The 18,920-nt window shown below is 39.5% G+C and overlaps 1 protein-coding gene across 6 annotated transcripts in view; it reads right to left on the bottom strand.

Moving 5' to 3' along the window:
* The window catches only part of tspan9a (tetraspanin 9a), a 160,848-nt gene that overhangs the window by 2,583 nt on the left and 139,345 nt on the right, over nt 1-18,920 (bottom strand). For all 6 annotated transcript variants that reach the window (XM_043264625.1, XM_043264622.1, XM_043264623.1 and 3 more), the window contains 6 exons: nt 17,056-17,247; nt 15,191-15,265; nt 6,703-6,804; nt 6,480-6,611; nt 5,032-5,115; nt 1-2,374 (listed from right to left, as the gene is read on the bottom strand). The exon at nt 1-2,374 is cut by the window's left edge and continues 2,583 nt beyond it. In XM_043264625.1, the coding sequence (XP_043120560.1) occupies nt 2,303-2,374; nt 5,032-5,115; nt 6,480-6,611; nt 6,703-6,804; nt 15,191-15,265; nt 17,056-17,247 (657 nt within the window). In that variant the 3' untranslated portion in view covers nt 1-2,302. The remainder of the gene's footprint in view (nt 2,375-5,031; nt 5,116-6,479; nt 6,612-6,702; nt 6,805-15,190; nt 15,266-17,055; nt 17,248-18,920) is intronic.

Genomic DNA, 18,920 nt, shown 5'->3' on the forward strand with positions numbered 1-18,920 from the left:
TTTGAGAGGTGTTATTATTTCTCTCTCCATCTCGAGTGCTCTAACACGTCCCTCTCGGTCACACGTTAAAAAACGTTCACGCGCCGAGCTCTTAAGGGACAGCGCGTAATCTTCGAGACGGTCTGGATTGGAGACCATCAGATGACCCCACTCTGCTCGTCTCTCAGCCATCATCACGCCCCATCTACCGCTCAGTGATTTTAAACCCCTAAAAACTGTGCTGCTGAACGCACTTTCGCTTCAAAACTTCCTCGTCAAGATGCATTTGCTTTGAAGCGAGTCCCTTTAGGCTGTGTGATACAGAAGCGTTATCACCCCGTTCAGCAGGAATGTAACCGTTCCAGCCTGATGCTTGAAACTAAAAGACAGATGGAGACAGAAAAAAGCAGAGAGACGGAAAAACAGGCTATAAAGCTGAGGTGTGCGGAAACAGAAACACTGCAGACACTCTTTCTCTAAATGAATTATAGCCGGTGGATTACAGTCTATTATCATAACTAACACTATGTGCTGCTCCGCTGTACTGTATGCGGTTAGATTTGTATCATGCAGTGGAGCGGTATTGACAATTTTCACAGTTCTGTCAGGTTTTCATTAGAGCTAGATATCCTGCTAGGGATACTTTAAAGAAATGGTTGAAGGAAATTTCTGTCTCTTCATGTCATTCTGTACCCTGTGATTTTCTTCTGTAGGACACAAAAGGACAACAGACCACCAATTTAAGTCATTATCTAGCCCACAAGTAATATGCGCCCACATAACATGTCAGAAAGGTCATTTCAGCAGAATTACAACGCCCATCAATCACAAAGTTCCATAAAATTACCACGTTTAAACTTGCGCCTTGCAACTCGGCACATTTACATATTAACACTCACCAAGTTTAAATATGCACAGATGAGACTCTTTTCCTCAGCAACTAAGTGTTGAAGGGAACAAAACTTAAAAAACTGTAAAGTACCGGTCACGTCATATGCCATGTATTTGCAGTATTTTTAAACCTTCTTTTTAGAGTTTAAAAACATCAAGTCTGCTTTTGTTTTACAACATAGAGCCACGTTCTACAAACGATTTCCTTTTGTGTCCATAGAAGAAAGTCCTGTAGATTTGACATGAAGGTTTAAGTAAATTCATTTCACTCTAAGTCTTCCAAAAACATAAACGCTACTGTCCCAGAAGAAATTTGCAAAGACGAACTAGTTGGGCTCTCTATCACTAAGCTCTGTTTTGACATTCTTTGTGGTAAAAACTTGGGATTCAACGAGCAAAACATGGACAATTGGTCAAACTCTCAAAGCTCTCTGCCTTTTATACATGTCTAGTTTACCAACTTTTGTAACCTTGCCTAAACTTCTCTTCATTGTCTATGCTACAGTTTTAGTAGGTAGCAGTTTGGTTAAAATGACCTTTTAGTGGTTAACAAAGATGATGTTCTTGCATGAATGTGGATGGCTGGCTAATCAGACAGTTAGCATGTGCAAAAACACTCCCTGTTTGATGTATTACACTGACATTAGATTGTGATGGTTCTCACCAGGGTGAAACTTTCGACACGTTTCGATGCGTTCTCAAATCGCAAACCTTTAAACATAAGAAAAGGCTTATATCCAACACACAAAGACAAAACTCAGATTCCTGGTCATACCTCGCTACACTCTTTGTACCGGTTTCTTCCAATCCTTAGGTGCACAAAAATGACAATTATGGGGTTTGGGACAAAGTCACTTATAAAAACGAACAAACTAAAAAGTCTTGAGCCGAAATGACAAGTTTTCTGTCTCGTACAAAACCGCATCATGCTAAAATGAAGCCGTTTGTCATTTACACTGTAGATGGAAGTGATGACGAACGATGCTTTTCAAAATCATCCACCCAGAAGGTTTCCAGTCTGATGTCTTCTCATCTCGTCTATATGTTGGGCGGAAGGATTTACGTATTAGTAAAGCCACACAGTTTGTTGTCATTATTCTCCTTCCTGCAAACGTTAGTTAGTTCAAGCGTAAAATAAAGGTTCTAGAGAAGGTAAAGAAAGTCAGAGGCCTCATGGGGAGGATTCTGGCCAAGAGTCGGTCCTCTCGTTCCTCTCTGTCCCCGGGTCTCTTTGGCAGATGAGCAGATGGGGGAGAGAGAGTGGAAAAGAGACAGACCATGGCTGGAGTCTATACAGGATGGGAAGGTATAAGCTGGGGAATTAATGGGAAGAGGGGTTGGCCAGTGGTGAAAGTTAGATACAAGAGGAGGAGCTGTCCTCCAGAGTCTGTCCCATAATGCACCAGGGCTCCTCACTTGAGAAACGGGCTCGTTAAGCATCATACTTCTTCCCGCTTCTGTGGATCTGATGGAACAGTGTCATGGAAAAGGCCATTCCCAGGAGCTGGAATGAGAAAATTCAAATGTAAAGGTTAGTGTGAAACACGGGAGCTATATGTCAGCAAACACAGATGGCCTGGGTCAATGGAGAACAAACATTGGACAAATTCCTAATTAAACACTAGGAAATTCAAGGGGTCACTGGTTGGTCGTTTGGCCTACGCAGTTATCCCCTGCTGGTAGATGATGGGACTAAACCATAATGTGACCAGCTGGCAAAAAGCAGCTTTCTTGATTGATGGGAAAGCAAATAAATACAGTATATTTATTATTTAATGCATTGGATATTGCATGGATGTAACAATAAACTATTTTTAATCAAGAGTTCATTTAAATTTATAATTATAGAAGTCTCACGGTTAATTGGTGTTCTTTCATAATATATTAGCATTAATGTATACTACAGTACATGAAGTTAATAAATGCTGTAAAAATGTGCTTTTTTATGATGCTTAATGCATTAGCTAATGTTAACAAATTTAACCTTAATGCAACCTGTTTTTCAAGCAATGCATAAATTAGTTATTTCCTTTTTAAACATTTTATAAAAGCAAGCTCATCCATTTGCTTTTTTAAATATTTTTCCTTTTTTATTTCATTTTGTTATAATGCATTCGGTAGTCACTGGCCAGTTTATTTGAAGGGTTGTATTTTTCATTTTTCTGTGGTTTTTGTTCAGTACGTAAAGGCGGAAGCTAACAGGTCACATTCTTTCAGGGCTGCACGCATAAGCTAAGCAGCTGCCAATGGATGGCTTTCTTCAGGTATTACAGACCCTCTTTGGAAAATTGACCTCATTTTTTTTTTTTTTTTCGAAAAAGCGGTTTGGTGATGTGGAGCACAGTGTCATGGAGGTAAACGGAAATGTGTTGCAAATATACTGACTCTTTGAAGTTCATTTTTAGATCCATCCTGATACATCAAACGCAGCGGTGGTCGACATTCTGCAGTCATTATCTTAAAGCTGCAGAACCTGCAGTTTTTATCACATGAGCAGGAAGCACTATCAGGCTTCTGTGTGTGGATTAAATCAGATTCTCTCACATCTTTAAGCTTTAAAGGTATCGCATTGCTTTTTCTTTACACTGTCAATTCCCACAGAAACTGAACTGTAAATCTTGGCAGACTCTCACACAGACTTCAGTGTGTGCTGATGAAGTCTGGTGAAGTCTAGGCCCCTAGCACTGTCTGACAACTAGAGATGCGCTGTGGTCGAAACCCATAGGGAAAAGACTCCTTCAGAATCCATGCATTCTTAGGAGAAAAAAATTACGGTACAATAACAAAGTACCACAGCATTATAAAGCTTCCTGTACACTGTAACATGGTTCTACCATCATATACTTTTACACCATGTACACCACTATTCAAGATAAAAAAATATATATTTCTAATAATAAACAATGCAGCATTTATTTGATCAAATTACAATACTGTAAATTATTACCATCTACAGTAACTGTTTTTTATTTTTGTATATTTTTTAAATGCTTTAAAATTGTTTAGTCATTAATCTGGTCTCCAGTTGACATGTTCCTTCAGAAATCAGTCGAATTTGGTGCTCAAGAAACATTTCCTAGTAGCATCAAAGATAAAATCAGTTGTGCTGCTTAAGATTTTTGTAGATTTTTTCCCCCCAGGATTCTTGGATGAATAGAAAATTCAGATTTACTTGAAAATAATGTTACTGGTACATTTGATTCATTTCATTAACATAAAAAAAGGTGAATCTTATTTTCATTCATGGAACATGAATGCTAGTCTAAAATTACAATGGAATATATCAAAGTACCATGGTGCTTTGAGGTTTATTCAAATCCCTAAGTACTGCATTAGCAAGCCCCACTAAAAATTTAAAATGACAAAACACTTACAGAGTTATCAACTAAAAAACAGATTATGGCTGGCTTTCGCTGGATGAGATCTAAGTACATCACTGGTGATTTTGCCACAGCTCAGCCCACGAGGAGGATTATGTGGCCAGTGTTTGCTTACAAGCCTGCGGTCACCTCTCGGTCCATACTGAGAAAAGTACTTAGTAAAGACCCCTGTGCACTATTATCCTCAATAAACTGCAGGTAATTACTGACCAAAGGCTTACAAGAACTCATGGATTAATTGAGAGACCTAATCCACGGCTTTTTCGCCGTTTACCACGTTTTGTATTTCTGCCTTGCAACAAATGACTGACTTGTACTGATATTCTTTTGTGCAGTTTGCTAACTTTGCAATGTGACAAAGTGGCGAACATGACAAAATACATATATAGTCAAACTACTGTTGATGCATGGACTATATTTAACATGTCTCTGCCTAGTTTCGGGGGAAAAAAAAATCTGATGTTAATGCAAAGCTCCACCGCAGAATACACACACTAAACCAGGCTGATTTAATAATCAAATACATTGACTTTGTGGGCTTTCTAGGGCTATAACGAACCACTGCAAGACATCATGTGGGGCAGACAGGTTCACTTTCCATGTATTCGAGTATCAGCAAGCTTTAATGAGCGGTTCAACTTTTTTCTCCTGGGCTGACTGTGACGCTCCACATATGCGCTTCACTGTTTCAGAAGAACCAGACGAGACAGGCGCTCTCATTATCACCCCTGAATTTGACATGCTGAGTGATGGCAAAACACACCAGCGTGCGCAATCTTACCTGAACTACCAAGATACACATGCCGATGGTTCCGAGTAGGTGCTTATTATCTTCAAGCCACTCTTCAACCTTCTCGTAGCAGCCCTGGAAGACAGGAAGAGTCAGGAGATGTGATTGATCTTCCGGGGGGGGGCGAAAGCACTAACACAAACAGAAACTTTCTAATTTGCTAGTTGTTAATTCTGATCCAGGGGAAATGAGCTGAAGTCCAGCAGTGGTGGAATTGGTTTTGAGCACATGCTTGAGCGAGTGACTGCTGCGGCTGCATTTTCAACACACAGTGACTGGGAAAAAAATAAGCACATTCAGCGATATACTGTATGTGGCTATGCAAAAAAAAAAAGACAAAAAAAGAGAGAGACAAAACAGCTTTGAGTTGGCGGTGTTGTGGGCTGCTTTTCACACTAAAGCATTGAAAAGGAAATACATTTCCAGCAAAACCAAAAAATGTGGCGGTAATACGATATACTTTCCAATATGGCGAAACTGTTCTGTACACATAGCCTCGGGTCAAAATTTTGTCTAATTCCTCTTGTTCTGTCAATTTAAAGCAATTTAAGATCTTTTGTTGGCTAGCTGCTTAACTTCTGGGGTGGAAGATAAATTCAACAATTAAACGGCTTACGGTTTCAGACTAACTTGACTATCCATGTGTCTTTTTGTAATTCCTTTCCCTAGAAGACAGCACAAAGGTTTCTGCATGGGAAATTGTGTCATTTATTTGAAATTTTCTCCCATGGCAGCTTCGCTAACATTAAGTATGGCTTGTTCTGCTTTAATGAAAGGAGCTTTCGAAAAGAACATTGAGAATTTACTAAATGGAAATGTCTCATCTGCAAACACTCCATTAGTACTTCTGTGGTAACTAAAAGCTTCAGATAAAGACAGCGTGGCAGTCTGACGTGTAACATCATTTGCTGATGTATAGCTCTGTCAAAAAAAAAAAAATTCCCTCAAGAGACCATTGCCCACGCTACAATCTCATTTAAACATTCAGCACAATAAAATGAGTTTTTATAACTTAAATCAGCTTCCATAGGGAAGACAAATACATCCGTTGTCCAAAAGTGAGCAGGAACACATAAAGATACATAACTCTGGCACTTTACAGACGCACTTAGAGCTCCTACCAACAGAGATGTCTTAAATCTATGGCTTTTACTGCCTTTCATTTATTAATAATAACACTTTTCAAGGACAGAAAAGAGAAAGAAGAAAGAAATCCTCTAAGTTATTACCTCCTGTCTTTTCTTTGATCCTGTCTAGAATCAGAAATGTTCCTTAATGAATATAAGAGCGACAATTCAAATGTATTCGAAATGGGGATGATTAAATCGAAAGTCGTGCATTTGAAATGCAGTATGTCTATAGTTCACTGCACATGTCAAAGCGATTAAAGGTCTGGAGAATTACGGCAACATTATTACTGGTTTCAGGTGTCCACTCACCCGTGTCCAGAACATATTGGTGGAGTTGCGGCCACACTCCTGATAATGCTCTTGACAGCAGCGGTCAGGCACAACCTTTTCTTTCAGAGCCTCGTGCCAATCTGTGTAACCAGTTACGCCACAACACTTCCACTGTCATGTGGGGGAATAATTATACGTTTTAATAATAATAACAAGACATTAGTATGTGACAATTTACTTTATTTCACAAAGACAAAAGCACCTCAGCTTGGATGATATTCCAGGCATTTCTCAGCCCAATGTTGTTGTCTGTGTTGTAGAGAGCAAGACCGTCTTTAAGGTCCTGCTTTGCATTCTCACTGACCTGTGAACAGAAAGATAAAGTTTGTTCATAGATACCATACTCTCTGTCTAATAAAAAAAATGTTCATAAATGTGTAAGTCAACAAAACTTCTTGTAGGGGTGTTACGATACACGTATTAGTATTGAATCGTTCAGTACGAGGCTTTGGGTTCGATTTGTCGAACTAATCCTATTACCTTTGGAAAATAAAAGCTTAAGAGGTTTAAATGAGAGCTTAAAGTGTACGAAAAAACGCAGTGTGCTCAAAAAGGCAACACGCTGTCTGCCAAGTGGTGTAGTGGACACAGGCGAAGTAAGGGGTCTTTCGCAATTTATGCTGTGTTGCTTGTGTGACATGCTATGGCATGCCTTCATGGTTTAAAACTAATATTTCCAACATTGTGACAAAGCATCTCCCCCTACCTGTATCGAAAACGTACCGAACCACTACACCCCTAACTTCTTGATAATACAGAAATGTATAAAAACAATTTGAAAACCTTAAAATGTATTCATTCAAATTGTTTGGATGAATGCAAAATGTATAAACATTAACTTTGCAAATAGTGAAAACAATACCCAAGTCCTTAGAGGAATTTACCTGCTTTTCTGTCCTAATAAGCGGTCTCTGTTTAGTCAATACCTGCCATCGGGTTTTCGACTAGTATGTCAAATTAATATAATTAGCATCATTCATTGGCTGTCTCTGTGAGTGGAGCGTTAAAAAGCATGCCATCGTTGACGCTGGAAGACAACATACTCATATACCCCACACTGGAATCACTATCATTTCCCCCTCGGCTGGGGTAGATAAATATTTCGCTGGCAGTTTTAATGAGGTGTACGATCTCACATTAGTGGTTCAGTGCACTCTGGCCCAGAGCGACGGAAGAGCAGGGTGATTAGAGTTTGACAGAGCGGTGGTCCTGATACAGACGCACACTACATTAACATCATTTCACCCGAGAGAAAAGACAAAACACCATAACCGGGAATTTCAGGCATATTTCAGTGAAAGATAGTCTCTCACACAGACCTATAAATAAGATATATAGAGATAATATCTGCACTTGCAGCTTTAACATCATGATTTATTGTCACGCTTCATATTGCTGTTGTATTTATTGTATTATCACAACATTCACTTTTTTGCTCAAATCTGAACGAATCTGAGCTTCTAAAGGAAAAGGTGACTGGTTCCTGTCCACGATGCTAGGACGTCGGCGAAGGTTACCAGAACATTGGTGGTTACTTACTAGACCAAAAAAGCCTATCAAGTTTTTTTTTTTAGTTACATTCTAGATGTTTAAATTCCTATATATGGTTTGGGACCCTTCATCAATGCAAACATATGGGATCTTTTTTAGCCCATATATTTGCATTGAGGCAATTGTTTTTTGAAATTATAAATTATATCACTTAATTATGAGCAAAATGTCAGCTGTCCTCAATAACCCCCATGATGAGGGTTATCTTTGCGTCCCAGTGAACACATTGGTTAAAGTTAATTAGGTAAATTAAAAACATTTCTATGAATTTATTTTAAATGCACGTTCTGGATAGGTCTTCTAACTGCGTACATGTAAAAGTGCAGGGCGAGGTATGAGTTTGAGTGATAGCAATGCTTGCCTTAGCAAACAGTACTAATAATATAACAAACTGAAGCGTTCAAGCTGTGAAACTTCTTTGAATGCTGAGGGAAATTATTTAACGAACGGTATGAAATTTTAATTCAGATAATCTTTCAAATACATGTTGAAATTGGCCTAAAATGTTCTCTGGAGACCTCCATCATGCGAAATGTTTTTTACATTCTTTCCAGTCATGCCGTGATGAAATAAATTCAGCCAATGATGCAGAACGGCAGCAATAACACTAAGTCAAGACAAGATATTAAAAAGCTGGTAGAAGGCATATGTCTCTCTCGCCGAAGTGTGCACTCATTAGTGCCAGATATTTTTTCAGGTGGGTACGCTGTGTGAGTAGTCACGTTTCAGAATGGAGAGAATAAAAAACGCAAGGTGAATAAGCACCATCATCCCTTTTTTATGGAAAAATCTTCAGACCGCCGAGTCTCATTATACAAGAATACATCAAAGCACACACTCAACTCCATCAGGGTACAAGGTGACATCACTCCTTTCACGTCCTGCTTGGAACACATGATGATCAGAACTCTTTGGTAATAGCTGTTCTTTCATACCTAAAGAAAAGCATCCTAATTACCCAGCACACAGACTCCCATATCCCACACGGTCCAATTACAATTAGGCTCAGACTTGCAATAAATTCTTAATCAGCTTGTGGCTGAAAGAGTCACGCAATTCTGTTCATCCTGTTCAAACAGCAAAATAGCATGTCTAATGGAGGGATGTTACATGTCCGACTAAGCCTCCCTAATGCCACGAGCCAAGAAGGATTCCTAGAAAACTGCATTTTATTTTTCAGGCAAGTATATTTTTCTTGTCTAAGAACAATTTTCTTGCATTAAATACTTTTACGATTTGCATGCAGTAACTTTTGTTAAGCAACAATGCATTATATTAATCAAAAGTGACAAATTTGAAACAGCCCTTAAATGGTTTTTCAACAGCGATAAAAAAAAAAGAAAAAAAGTCTACGGCACCGTTGAAAGATCTTTGAAAGATCACATGACACTGAAGATCACCACAGGAATAAATTACATTGAAAACATCTTAGCAATAACCTATAATGCCCACTTTACCAAAAGAAATAATCTATCTATTAGGTCATAAACCTCTGGAAAAGTTGTTGAAGGTCATGGTTGAAGTGCAGCAGTGATGTCAAATAATCTAGTCATCTTTCTTCTCTTCCAAAAACCCACAAACAGGGCAGACTCTGGAGTACTCCGAAACAACTCTGTTTTCTGACAACAAAAAGAATCTGTCCTATCCTCAGAGGCAAACACTATCTGCAATGATAAATATCCTGTCACTGAAATGAAAAGTATCTAAGGTGGTGCTCCGCTCATATTCTGCCACAGTCGCCATCTTGCAAGCCTTAAGAGACAAGCTATGCTAATGAAACATACTGTCAGAAGCACCGTATTATGCAGAAAGTTAATTAGTTCTTCTCCCAGACAATGAGTTCATGGGAAGAGTGCCAGTGTGAATGAAAGGTTACTGTAAAGAAGTCCAGACAGGACCGTCAATCTAAATCAAGATGGATGAACTGCAGCCCAGTTGTTCAGCAGTGCTGTATCCTTTCTGGGACATGAACAGAATAATCTGCCACACAACTGGGGCTAAATTAATAGTTCAATGGTTCGAAATGTACGACTGAAAACAACTTAGAAACAACTTTCACTCAGAAAGTTATATTTCAAATGTTAAAAGTAACATTGAATTAAATGTTAAATCGGAAGTCTTCTATAAACTTTATTTTACAGTGTATTTTTCCCTTTAAATTCTCCATTACAAAAAGCAAAAGGAGCATATGTTTCCCATGGCCTGTGAATGCTTGTTGCTAATGCATAGCTCATTAGGAGTTTGTATACCTGGCCTTGGGTTGTGTTTAAATAATGTCTGTCCAGTTGGATACAGTCTTATGAATGCACAGTCCAAAGTCATTTCAGCCAGCGCAAGCATCTGGATCGGTGTTTGATTTGTAATCATTCCTCGCGTTAGTTTCCTATGTTCTCAGGCGACATGTGAATGTAAAGATGTTAGTGTTTGTTTGGGAATTTGGAGGGTTTGACCTTACAGGGTCAGTTGTTAGATGTAGCTAATAGATGACATCATTATCTATACCAACAGTTCGTGGAGTGAACTGGGAGTGGAAACGAGAGTGAATTGCGATGTAGAGAGGAAACTGTGCACTTTTCTTCCAGTCTTCCGTGTGTGTTTGAGTCTCCAGAGTGTGGACAGGTTTGTCATATTGCTGCCCTGGGGGCCTGGGTTTGTGGAGATGTGTCAGCGCAGTGTGTGTGTTGAGGGAAGCCTGCTGTTTACTAAAGAAAGTAGAGGAAGGTGAGGTCAGACAGAAGATTCGTCCATCACCTATATTATGCCAACAAAAAAAAAAATTGAGCCATTTACAGTCTGTAAACACACACCCTCAAATCCTGACTTAAAAGGGATAATTCAATTTAAAAAGGAAAAGATTTGTTTATTTGCTCAAGTCGTTTCTCAACTACACGATTTTCAAAGGAACTCAAAAGGTCAAATCTGGCTACTCTTTTCAACATCAAAGAACAGACCAAAATTAAGTTGTTATTCATTGGTTATATCTCTTTGTAGGAGCTTTTTGGCCACTGTTTTCAATTTTATTTTAAAGTGTATGCGGGCTGTCAAGCTTCAAAATGTTAAAAAAACTAAAACAAAACCGGTTCATATGAGTCTTCTGAAGTTATAAAAACATCTTGATGTGGTGAACAAACCAAAATTAAGCTGTTTTTCATTGCTTAGCTCCCCTAATAGGAATTCATAAGTTCATGAAAATAGTCAGTTCACAAAATGGATCTGACTCATTTGTCAAACTCAAGTTCAATTTGCTGAATCTGATTTTCTTGTAGTAACAGTTAACAGCTATAAGATTATCAGCTAATAGCTTAAATTGCCTTCCGAAGACTCAATATGTGTGTATATAGCCAGCTTGTGCTATTTTAATATGTTTTTGCGTGCTCATTTATGTGTATTTTACAAGAAAAGAAAGGTCAATATATGCTGGAAAAAATAGTAAAGTGGGTTCGAGTTAGTGCTGTTGAAACTATTGGAAAATAACTGCGTTTCTGTTCACCCATGTTATGCAACTGAAATGTAATTTTTCTTCTCATGATACGTCATGATGACAGATGTTGGTAGGTTTTTACTTTTATCGCAGCCACCACACTAGCCATTATTTTTAATCGAAGGAGATGCAGACATGTATCTTTAGAGTTGAGCTCAGAGAGCCGTTTCTGGGCCACTTATGAAAAGTGGCACGGCACGGCCGATAATCTGACTAGAGTGGCTGCACAGTAGACGTAATGTCCCACAGACACGTGCAGTGTAAATAAGTTGTTTTACCAGGCAATAATGCCAAGGAAAGCCCTGTGAGAGTGTTAACGTATGAGGCGTTTCTTGAAGGTAACAGCAGATTAAAAAATGATCATGTGGCTTGCTTACGTGACCTGTAAATGAGAAAAACGTTCCCATTACTGTTTTGCTTTTCCTTTTTTGAATTGCCCTAATGCAAGTGTAAAAAACCTTTTTGTGATCTACGCGAGTTTTCGCAAAATTGCTGCATTTCCACTTGGCATATTTTCAATTTGCGTAATTTGAAGTGTAATAGAAATGCAGCTAGTGGCTGAATTTTCATTTTAGAATGAACTATCCCTTTAACATCCATTTCCGCATTGGAAATAATGTTCCATTAGCGCATGTAAGAGCCGCCCGACATAAGTGCCTGTCATGGGATGGTAATTTCCAGCCCAGATGATGGGCCAGACTCTTGATCAGCAAGGGAAAGTCTGGCCATGCTGTGGGCTGGCAAGATACGCTCAGCGTGGGTCCTACTGTCACGCCGTCAGGTGCTTTGAAACGTTGCCCAAAGTCCTCAAAACCCTGGCTGACCGCCTCACCTGTTCAGGCGGTTGGTTTACAAGACACTTTTGCTGCTTTAAGCTCATGAAGTGGAAAATGGCTGTTTATACAGTCAAGCCTGACATAAATCATTTTAACACTGGCACGTTCGTTGCTGATTAGTTTAGTGTGAGAAAATTGGTTTAATTTTGAGCTAAAATCAGCAAGTAAACAAGCAACCGCCATAATACTGTCACATGAGATCACGAGCCTTACTCTCCCAGAATTAACGTGCAAATAGACTAAATCACGATGCGAGTTTGGGGACCTTTAAAATGGACTTTGAGTTTTACCTCGTTTCAAAGACGCTCTCAATCCATTCCCTGCACATGTGGGTCGCTACTCATTTTTAGAGCATCCCTAATTGTGCTGCTTTTGCCCATTTAATGGCACAACATTAGAGGCTAAAAACTGTGAGTCATCTACGGATTAAACCGTAGCCACAGCTGAGGAGGCGAAAGTGCGCGGTAATGCTCTTCATCTGTCTCTGTAAGCCTATCCGAAAAATCACGCTACTGTGCTTCTCCCTTTTCAAACCAGCTAATATGGCTTCATTTGGACGCCGTCCTGCGGCACACGCGCAGGAATGAGGTCATGAGCGTAAAGACGGATGCTCTAATCTGGTGCCTAGCCTTTGCCATCTGCTGCAGTCAGATGGTGGGTCACTGCAGGCCCCACGTGTGTGCTTTAATCCACGGCGTTCACATACGCTCAGTGAGGTGGAGACCTACTACACCTCTGTTTGCCAAATTATCTGCATAAGGGAAGCATAAAAATGACAAATAGGTTTGAAATTTGTACATTTGACGTTTAATAAATGTCAATAGTTTTGCAGCATACTAATAATACATATAATAGTATTCATTTATATTAGAAATATATCATTAATGTCTATATGTATACTGCCCTCCAAACGTTTGGAAATGCCCTAGAAAAGTTTTGGAAAATACTGGCATGAATCCTTTTTAATTTGTGATAATTTTGCACTAATAAGGGACAACACAAACTCATAAACAGTTACATAAACAGTTTTGAATGATAAACGTCACAAAATTTTTTTTTTTTTTTTTTTTTTTACAGAATTCTAATAGAAAATTCTCCTAGCTCTACAGTATTAAGTTATTGCCCAGCACCATCTGAGCAAAATGCTTGGCTTTAACTTTGTTGTTTGTACAAAAAAAGTGTGCTTTCATACACTGCCAGCGTGACTTTTTTTCCTCAGATGTGTTAATGAATGCCTTGTGATTTGGAGATCAAATAATGGAGTCAATTAAACATTCCTCTGATCGCTCACGCCATTCTGTGCGGATGGAAGCGGCAGGTTTTGAGTGACTGCAATACCCCTGCCGTCCCGTTCATGTGGTAGAGGAATGCAAGAGACGTGCTTCACAGCCTTGTGCGGTTGATAAAAAAATCTCTATATCTCATCTTCCCTTGCTCCTCTCTGAAGCATCTCCCTCATCACGTTGTGTTAAAGGTCACATAGGTATCTTATATCGGTAATGCGAACAACATCAATACATGGCTGGGGGTCTCAGAGTGGTCTTTAAAGACTATTACATGTGGAGTACATTGCTTTCAGCCTAGCTTTCGTCATATGAAGGTACAACCTTGAGACTGCACACAATATAGCACACAATAAAAAAAGTTTGTGTCTGCAGAAACAAACTTATACAGACAAGAGCGAAATAGCTTTATGCTTGAAAAAATGTGGCAAAGCGTAGCCCCAGTTTGCAGTCCACGCTTGAGTGTGAGTTACACGCTCCGATAAGACAACTAGGCAGTCCTCGTACCTTGGAGATAGGCAGATCCTAATCTCTAAATGGATTGTGGGTAAGTGAATTACTTTAGCTTCCACAGAGAGCGTGGCAAACGGAGTGAATAATGAACCACCCAGAAATCCTTGACGGGATTTAACACCTCCTAGTATCCTGCCGCACATTTGGGAAGTGCCCTTGAAAAGGAGTGCACACTCTGAAGCATCTGTTTGGTGACATCCACGACTTCATCAAAGAGGAAACGAGACCTCTGCGTGCTTAGGGTGGGTAGTAATCCACCAGGATCTGCATGGTGTCAAAAGGTCAGACTGCCCTGTTTTAGACATTCCAGTTGGCACAGTATCGCTTCCAGTTGTGTACGTGAGCGCTGCCCTGAAGGCCATGAGAAAGAGCTTGAAGCCTGAGGCAGGTGGAAGGATTGACCGAAAGAGAGCTCAGCGCCAATTACTTGGTGACAACTGGCCGGGATTAGGCCTTGTTGTGTGGGGTGACCTCTGACCTTTGAGTGCTCGCCTGGTGATGAAAACTCTTAACCTGTGCTGCTCAAGACAAAAGAGGCGGCTGCTAGATGTCCTGATTAAGCTTCGGAAATGGGGACGAGTATTAGATAGTTTCCATGCACAGAGTTCTATGCAAATTTTATGTTGACGGAAACAACAAAATGCGCATTAAAAATGAATTGAGTGCTCAAGGTGGTTCTTTTTTGTTATGCAGGCATACACAAGAATAAACTACAATGAAAATACATTAACGAATCAATAATTGATGTTTAAATACACCGCTATGAGGATTCTGGACTAATGAGATTTCATCTGGGCGTGGCGATACAATCCAAAATATTCTGCAGCTCATTTGCTAACAGATTTGAATCTTTTGATGATTTACATCATGCCTGGTTAGGATAAACTGCAATCTGATTGGATTTTTCAATCCACCATGCAAAATCAAAACCAAAGAATCTGCTGCTAATGAGAGATTAGGTAGTGGGATTTGTATGGAAATACAGTAAAATCATTCGCACAATATAAAACTGGTGAACAGGCTTACCTTATCAGAGTAGACGAAGAAAAGTATGAGCAAAATCAGCTCAGCCAGCAGAATAATCAGCAAGACAATGAAGAACTGCGGGAAGAAAATACACAAAAAAAGGAAGTGAGAAAGACGTAGGGAAAGACCTGTCTGAATGAATCATCTCAGCTTTCTACACTCACTCTCTCTCTCTCTCATTCTATTTCACTTCTTCAGCTAAATATTTACACAGCCATCCACACAGCATGTGCCTGTCAGCCAGTAAACATTATTTCGCTGAGTGCTCAGTACATTTTCCAGTCATCTCCTGATGACCGTTTTTGTCAAAGTCCATCTGAAACGCAGATTCGAGCCATCTGAAAGCCTTTAAGACACTTGTTTATTGAACCTCGACATTGACAGGTCCGCAAAATAAGTTTTCTTCCACCATTAGAGGAGGGCGAGAGCGATTGTGTTGACTACGTGCGTCTTTGCCGACCGCTAAATGACAATATGTGTACATGTCTGGTCTGCCGCGACCATATGGGGTACGTAAATAGAGTAAAGTTGAAGGAATGGATGTGAAGACTGCTAAAGCTTTGAAGGTTCTTCCTTCCTAGACCTCTGGGGGAAGAGAGCACTACACCACATCCAGAAACATGGCTTGCTGCTTAGATCTCAAACCCAGTGACGTGAAAACCCTTCTCTCATGTCTCACTCTGCCTCAGAGCCACAGACACGGCTTATATACAGCACAGATAGCGAAATCTAAAGGTCAAGCCATTCGAATTTACACCGCTCCTATCTAATAGGCATTTAGGGAACCGGAGGAACTGGAGATTGACATTAAAAATGAATAAGGAGGGATGGTGATGATGAATCTGGGTTTGATTGGATTTGTGAATTCTTTTCCTTCACTTGTACTGAATATAATGGATTTTTTTTTTAACCCAGATTACAGTAAATAAAATTAAAGGAAATGATGTTTGTTTGGAATCACATGCTAAGCGCACAAGCAGATACTTGTTTACCAGAACAAACCAATATGACGTGCAGGATGCATTATTCACGCCTGTAATTGACAGAAAAGCATGCAAGTGACAACCTTTTTCAATTAGACTGTGTTTATCACCATTAGCCCAATGAACGAGAAAGTGAAAATGAGTGCAAAAATCAAAGAGACTGGCAGTCAAAGGGAGGGAAACAGGCATGTGGCTTAACTCTAGTTCCAAACCAAAACCCTTGAGTGCAATGAAAAGACACGTTTTGCAATGCAGATAATTAGCAAACCTCTCTAGTAACAGTTTACTTTGAGCCCGTATGTATAATGCATTATAAAAAGGTATTCATAAGGCCACTTCGCTTCCTGACAGCGCTTATTTTGGGATAATGACTGGCCAGCTGTACGATATCCCACTTTTTACACAGCTGCTCACTAAATAAATAAATGAAATGAGATGAAAAGTTAATTTGGTTGAAATGATTGTTTTATGTGAGAAGAAAGAGACTGCAGACCTAACATAGAACCGTGAAACTAGCATTGACTGGAAAGACAATTATACTTCTAGTAAAAATAGGTGTACAGAGTATTCCAGAGTGTTGCGTAAATAGTCCTTTATATTTAATTTCTATTTAAATACATGCACATAGTTTCACCTTTAAATAGCAAATGCAATTAAATGTTGTGATATTAAATGTGCTTACATTCATTTTTAATGCATTACGCACTGTATATAATGCATAAATATAGTAAATATTATAATGATATGAAAATGACTCAAAAACATAAAAGAACAGACATCACAAGGTTAAAAGGTAAATGCAAACATTTTCTGCTCGCAACAGGCTGTTACTGTGTTTTTACACCTCAGGAGCGTAAACTGTGTAGGTGTGGTATAACTTACGCTCAGAAGCAGGCACTTGTTTTCCTTGATGGCGCCCAGGCATCCGAGGAAGCCCGTCACCATGACGATGGCGCCTATGGCGATGACCATGTTGGCAGCGGAGAGAGAGGGGAAGGAGGGAGAGAAGGTGGCGAAGCTGCCTTGAGACACAGACAACCAGATTCCAACTCCCAGCAGCCCACAGCCACACAACTGCAGAGAGAAGCAACAGATTATGAGATACTGATACATTCTGGAACACTGATTTTGAGCGAAAGCTGTTGCTCGGAAAAACAACATTCATTATGCACCACGAATACAAACTGGAATATAGCTTTCCATCGCATGTAGACATAAACAAGAAAGCACGACGCGCTTCGGCCTCACAACTCTCCGTAAAGTCTGCAGAGGGCCGGTGGAAAAAGTTAACGAAAATCAGCAAAATGTTTGAAAACAAGCACAGAACACAGAGACGGATTTGCAGAACCCAGTCATGAAAACGGAATTTACTGTATAACACAAAAATGTCACAGAACGTCAATTTTTTTGATTAATTATTTAAAAGTAGGTCATTACACTTAAATCAAAAAGCAACATGGACTATCATTGCTTCATATACACACAGAAATGTAAAGTTCTTCATGGCAACCCATCAAAATAAAAGCTCTGTTTAACTTTAAGAAATTGTGCCAGATATAGTTCAGTAGAATGTATGTAATGCTGCTACTACTATTATTTTTCTAAAATGTACATTTTTAAGGAATCACACAATATTTCTTCCATGTTTTTATATTATTAGTGAAAGTAAGAAAACAATGTTTTATTTTAACAATTTCTGAGGGGGGAAAAAAAAACATTCAAAAGGCTATTATAAAAACAAGTTGTTTTTATGCATTCGAATAATTAGACATGCTAAAACGCAGAATTTATTAACAATAAAACAGAAGGCTAGAAAAAAATTAAACATTTCACAGGGACCTAATGGTCATTTTTGTAGAGCTATAAATTGACTGATGTTATACGCTATACGTTTTTATGATTGTAATTTATTAGACATGCTTTCTGTTTAATAAAATGTAGAAAAATTTAAATCGTGTTGGGATTGGGGGGGTGGTAGGCAGAACCATGAAAAACAATTCTGTAAAGAAAAAAGCAAAACTGATTTCAAAGGAGTACAATTTGCCATGCCAACAGGTTCCTGTAGGGGGCACGAACACCCTGCGGGGCCACACTATGATTCTGATAAAAACATTAGTAAAAAACCACAGAAGACTGACCATTGACATTTGTGTGCAGACGCGGAGTCCAGCTGCGTGACTGAGGTGACGAATCTCTAATGTTTATAGGAGCTTCTCATTGGCAATACCTAGAAGAGAAGCTGTTCGCCCATCAATCTGCGATAAGGGCACAAAGTGATGCCTGCAGAGATGACGAGGAAGAAGCGGTTGACATTTCCTTCGCTGTTATTGGAATATCCAAAGCAATCTCCTCGTGAATAAGGAATCGCACTCAGCGCTGATAAATTGACGGGCGGCACACGCCAAATCAAAAAGCATCACGAGTGCCTGAAGTGTATGCATGTTCGACAACGGACCAATGGCGCGATGGCGATAAAAGCAAACCCGACAGCGGCATCCCCGAATTTTCTGATGCTGTAAATTATTAATCGCTTTTACATATGCTCTCATTCGCTTTCAAGCATAAACGAGGCGGTTAACTGAACCGCCTGACAATGCCTTTGAGATTGAAGCAGCAAACTTGAGGACGGAAAGTCGGGGAAACAAATTCCTTCAGTCGCGGAGGTTGAAATTATCAGCACGCTCTTCTTCCGAGTACCTTTCCCACCACGGGTGAGATAAAGAACGCTGTGAGAGACACAGAGGCTG

This window comes from Puntigrus tetrazona, chromosome 18, assembly GCF_018831695.1.
Source record: "Puntigrus tetrazona isolate hp1 chromosome 18, ASM1883169v1, whole genome shotgun sequence".
Taxonomy (NCBI): Eukaryota; Metazoa; Chordata; class Actinopteri; order Cypriniformes; family Cyprinidae; genus Puntigrus; species Puntigrus tetrazona.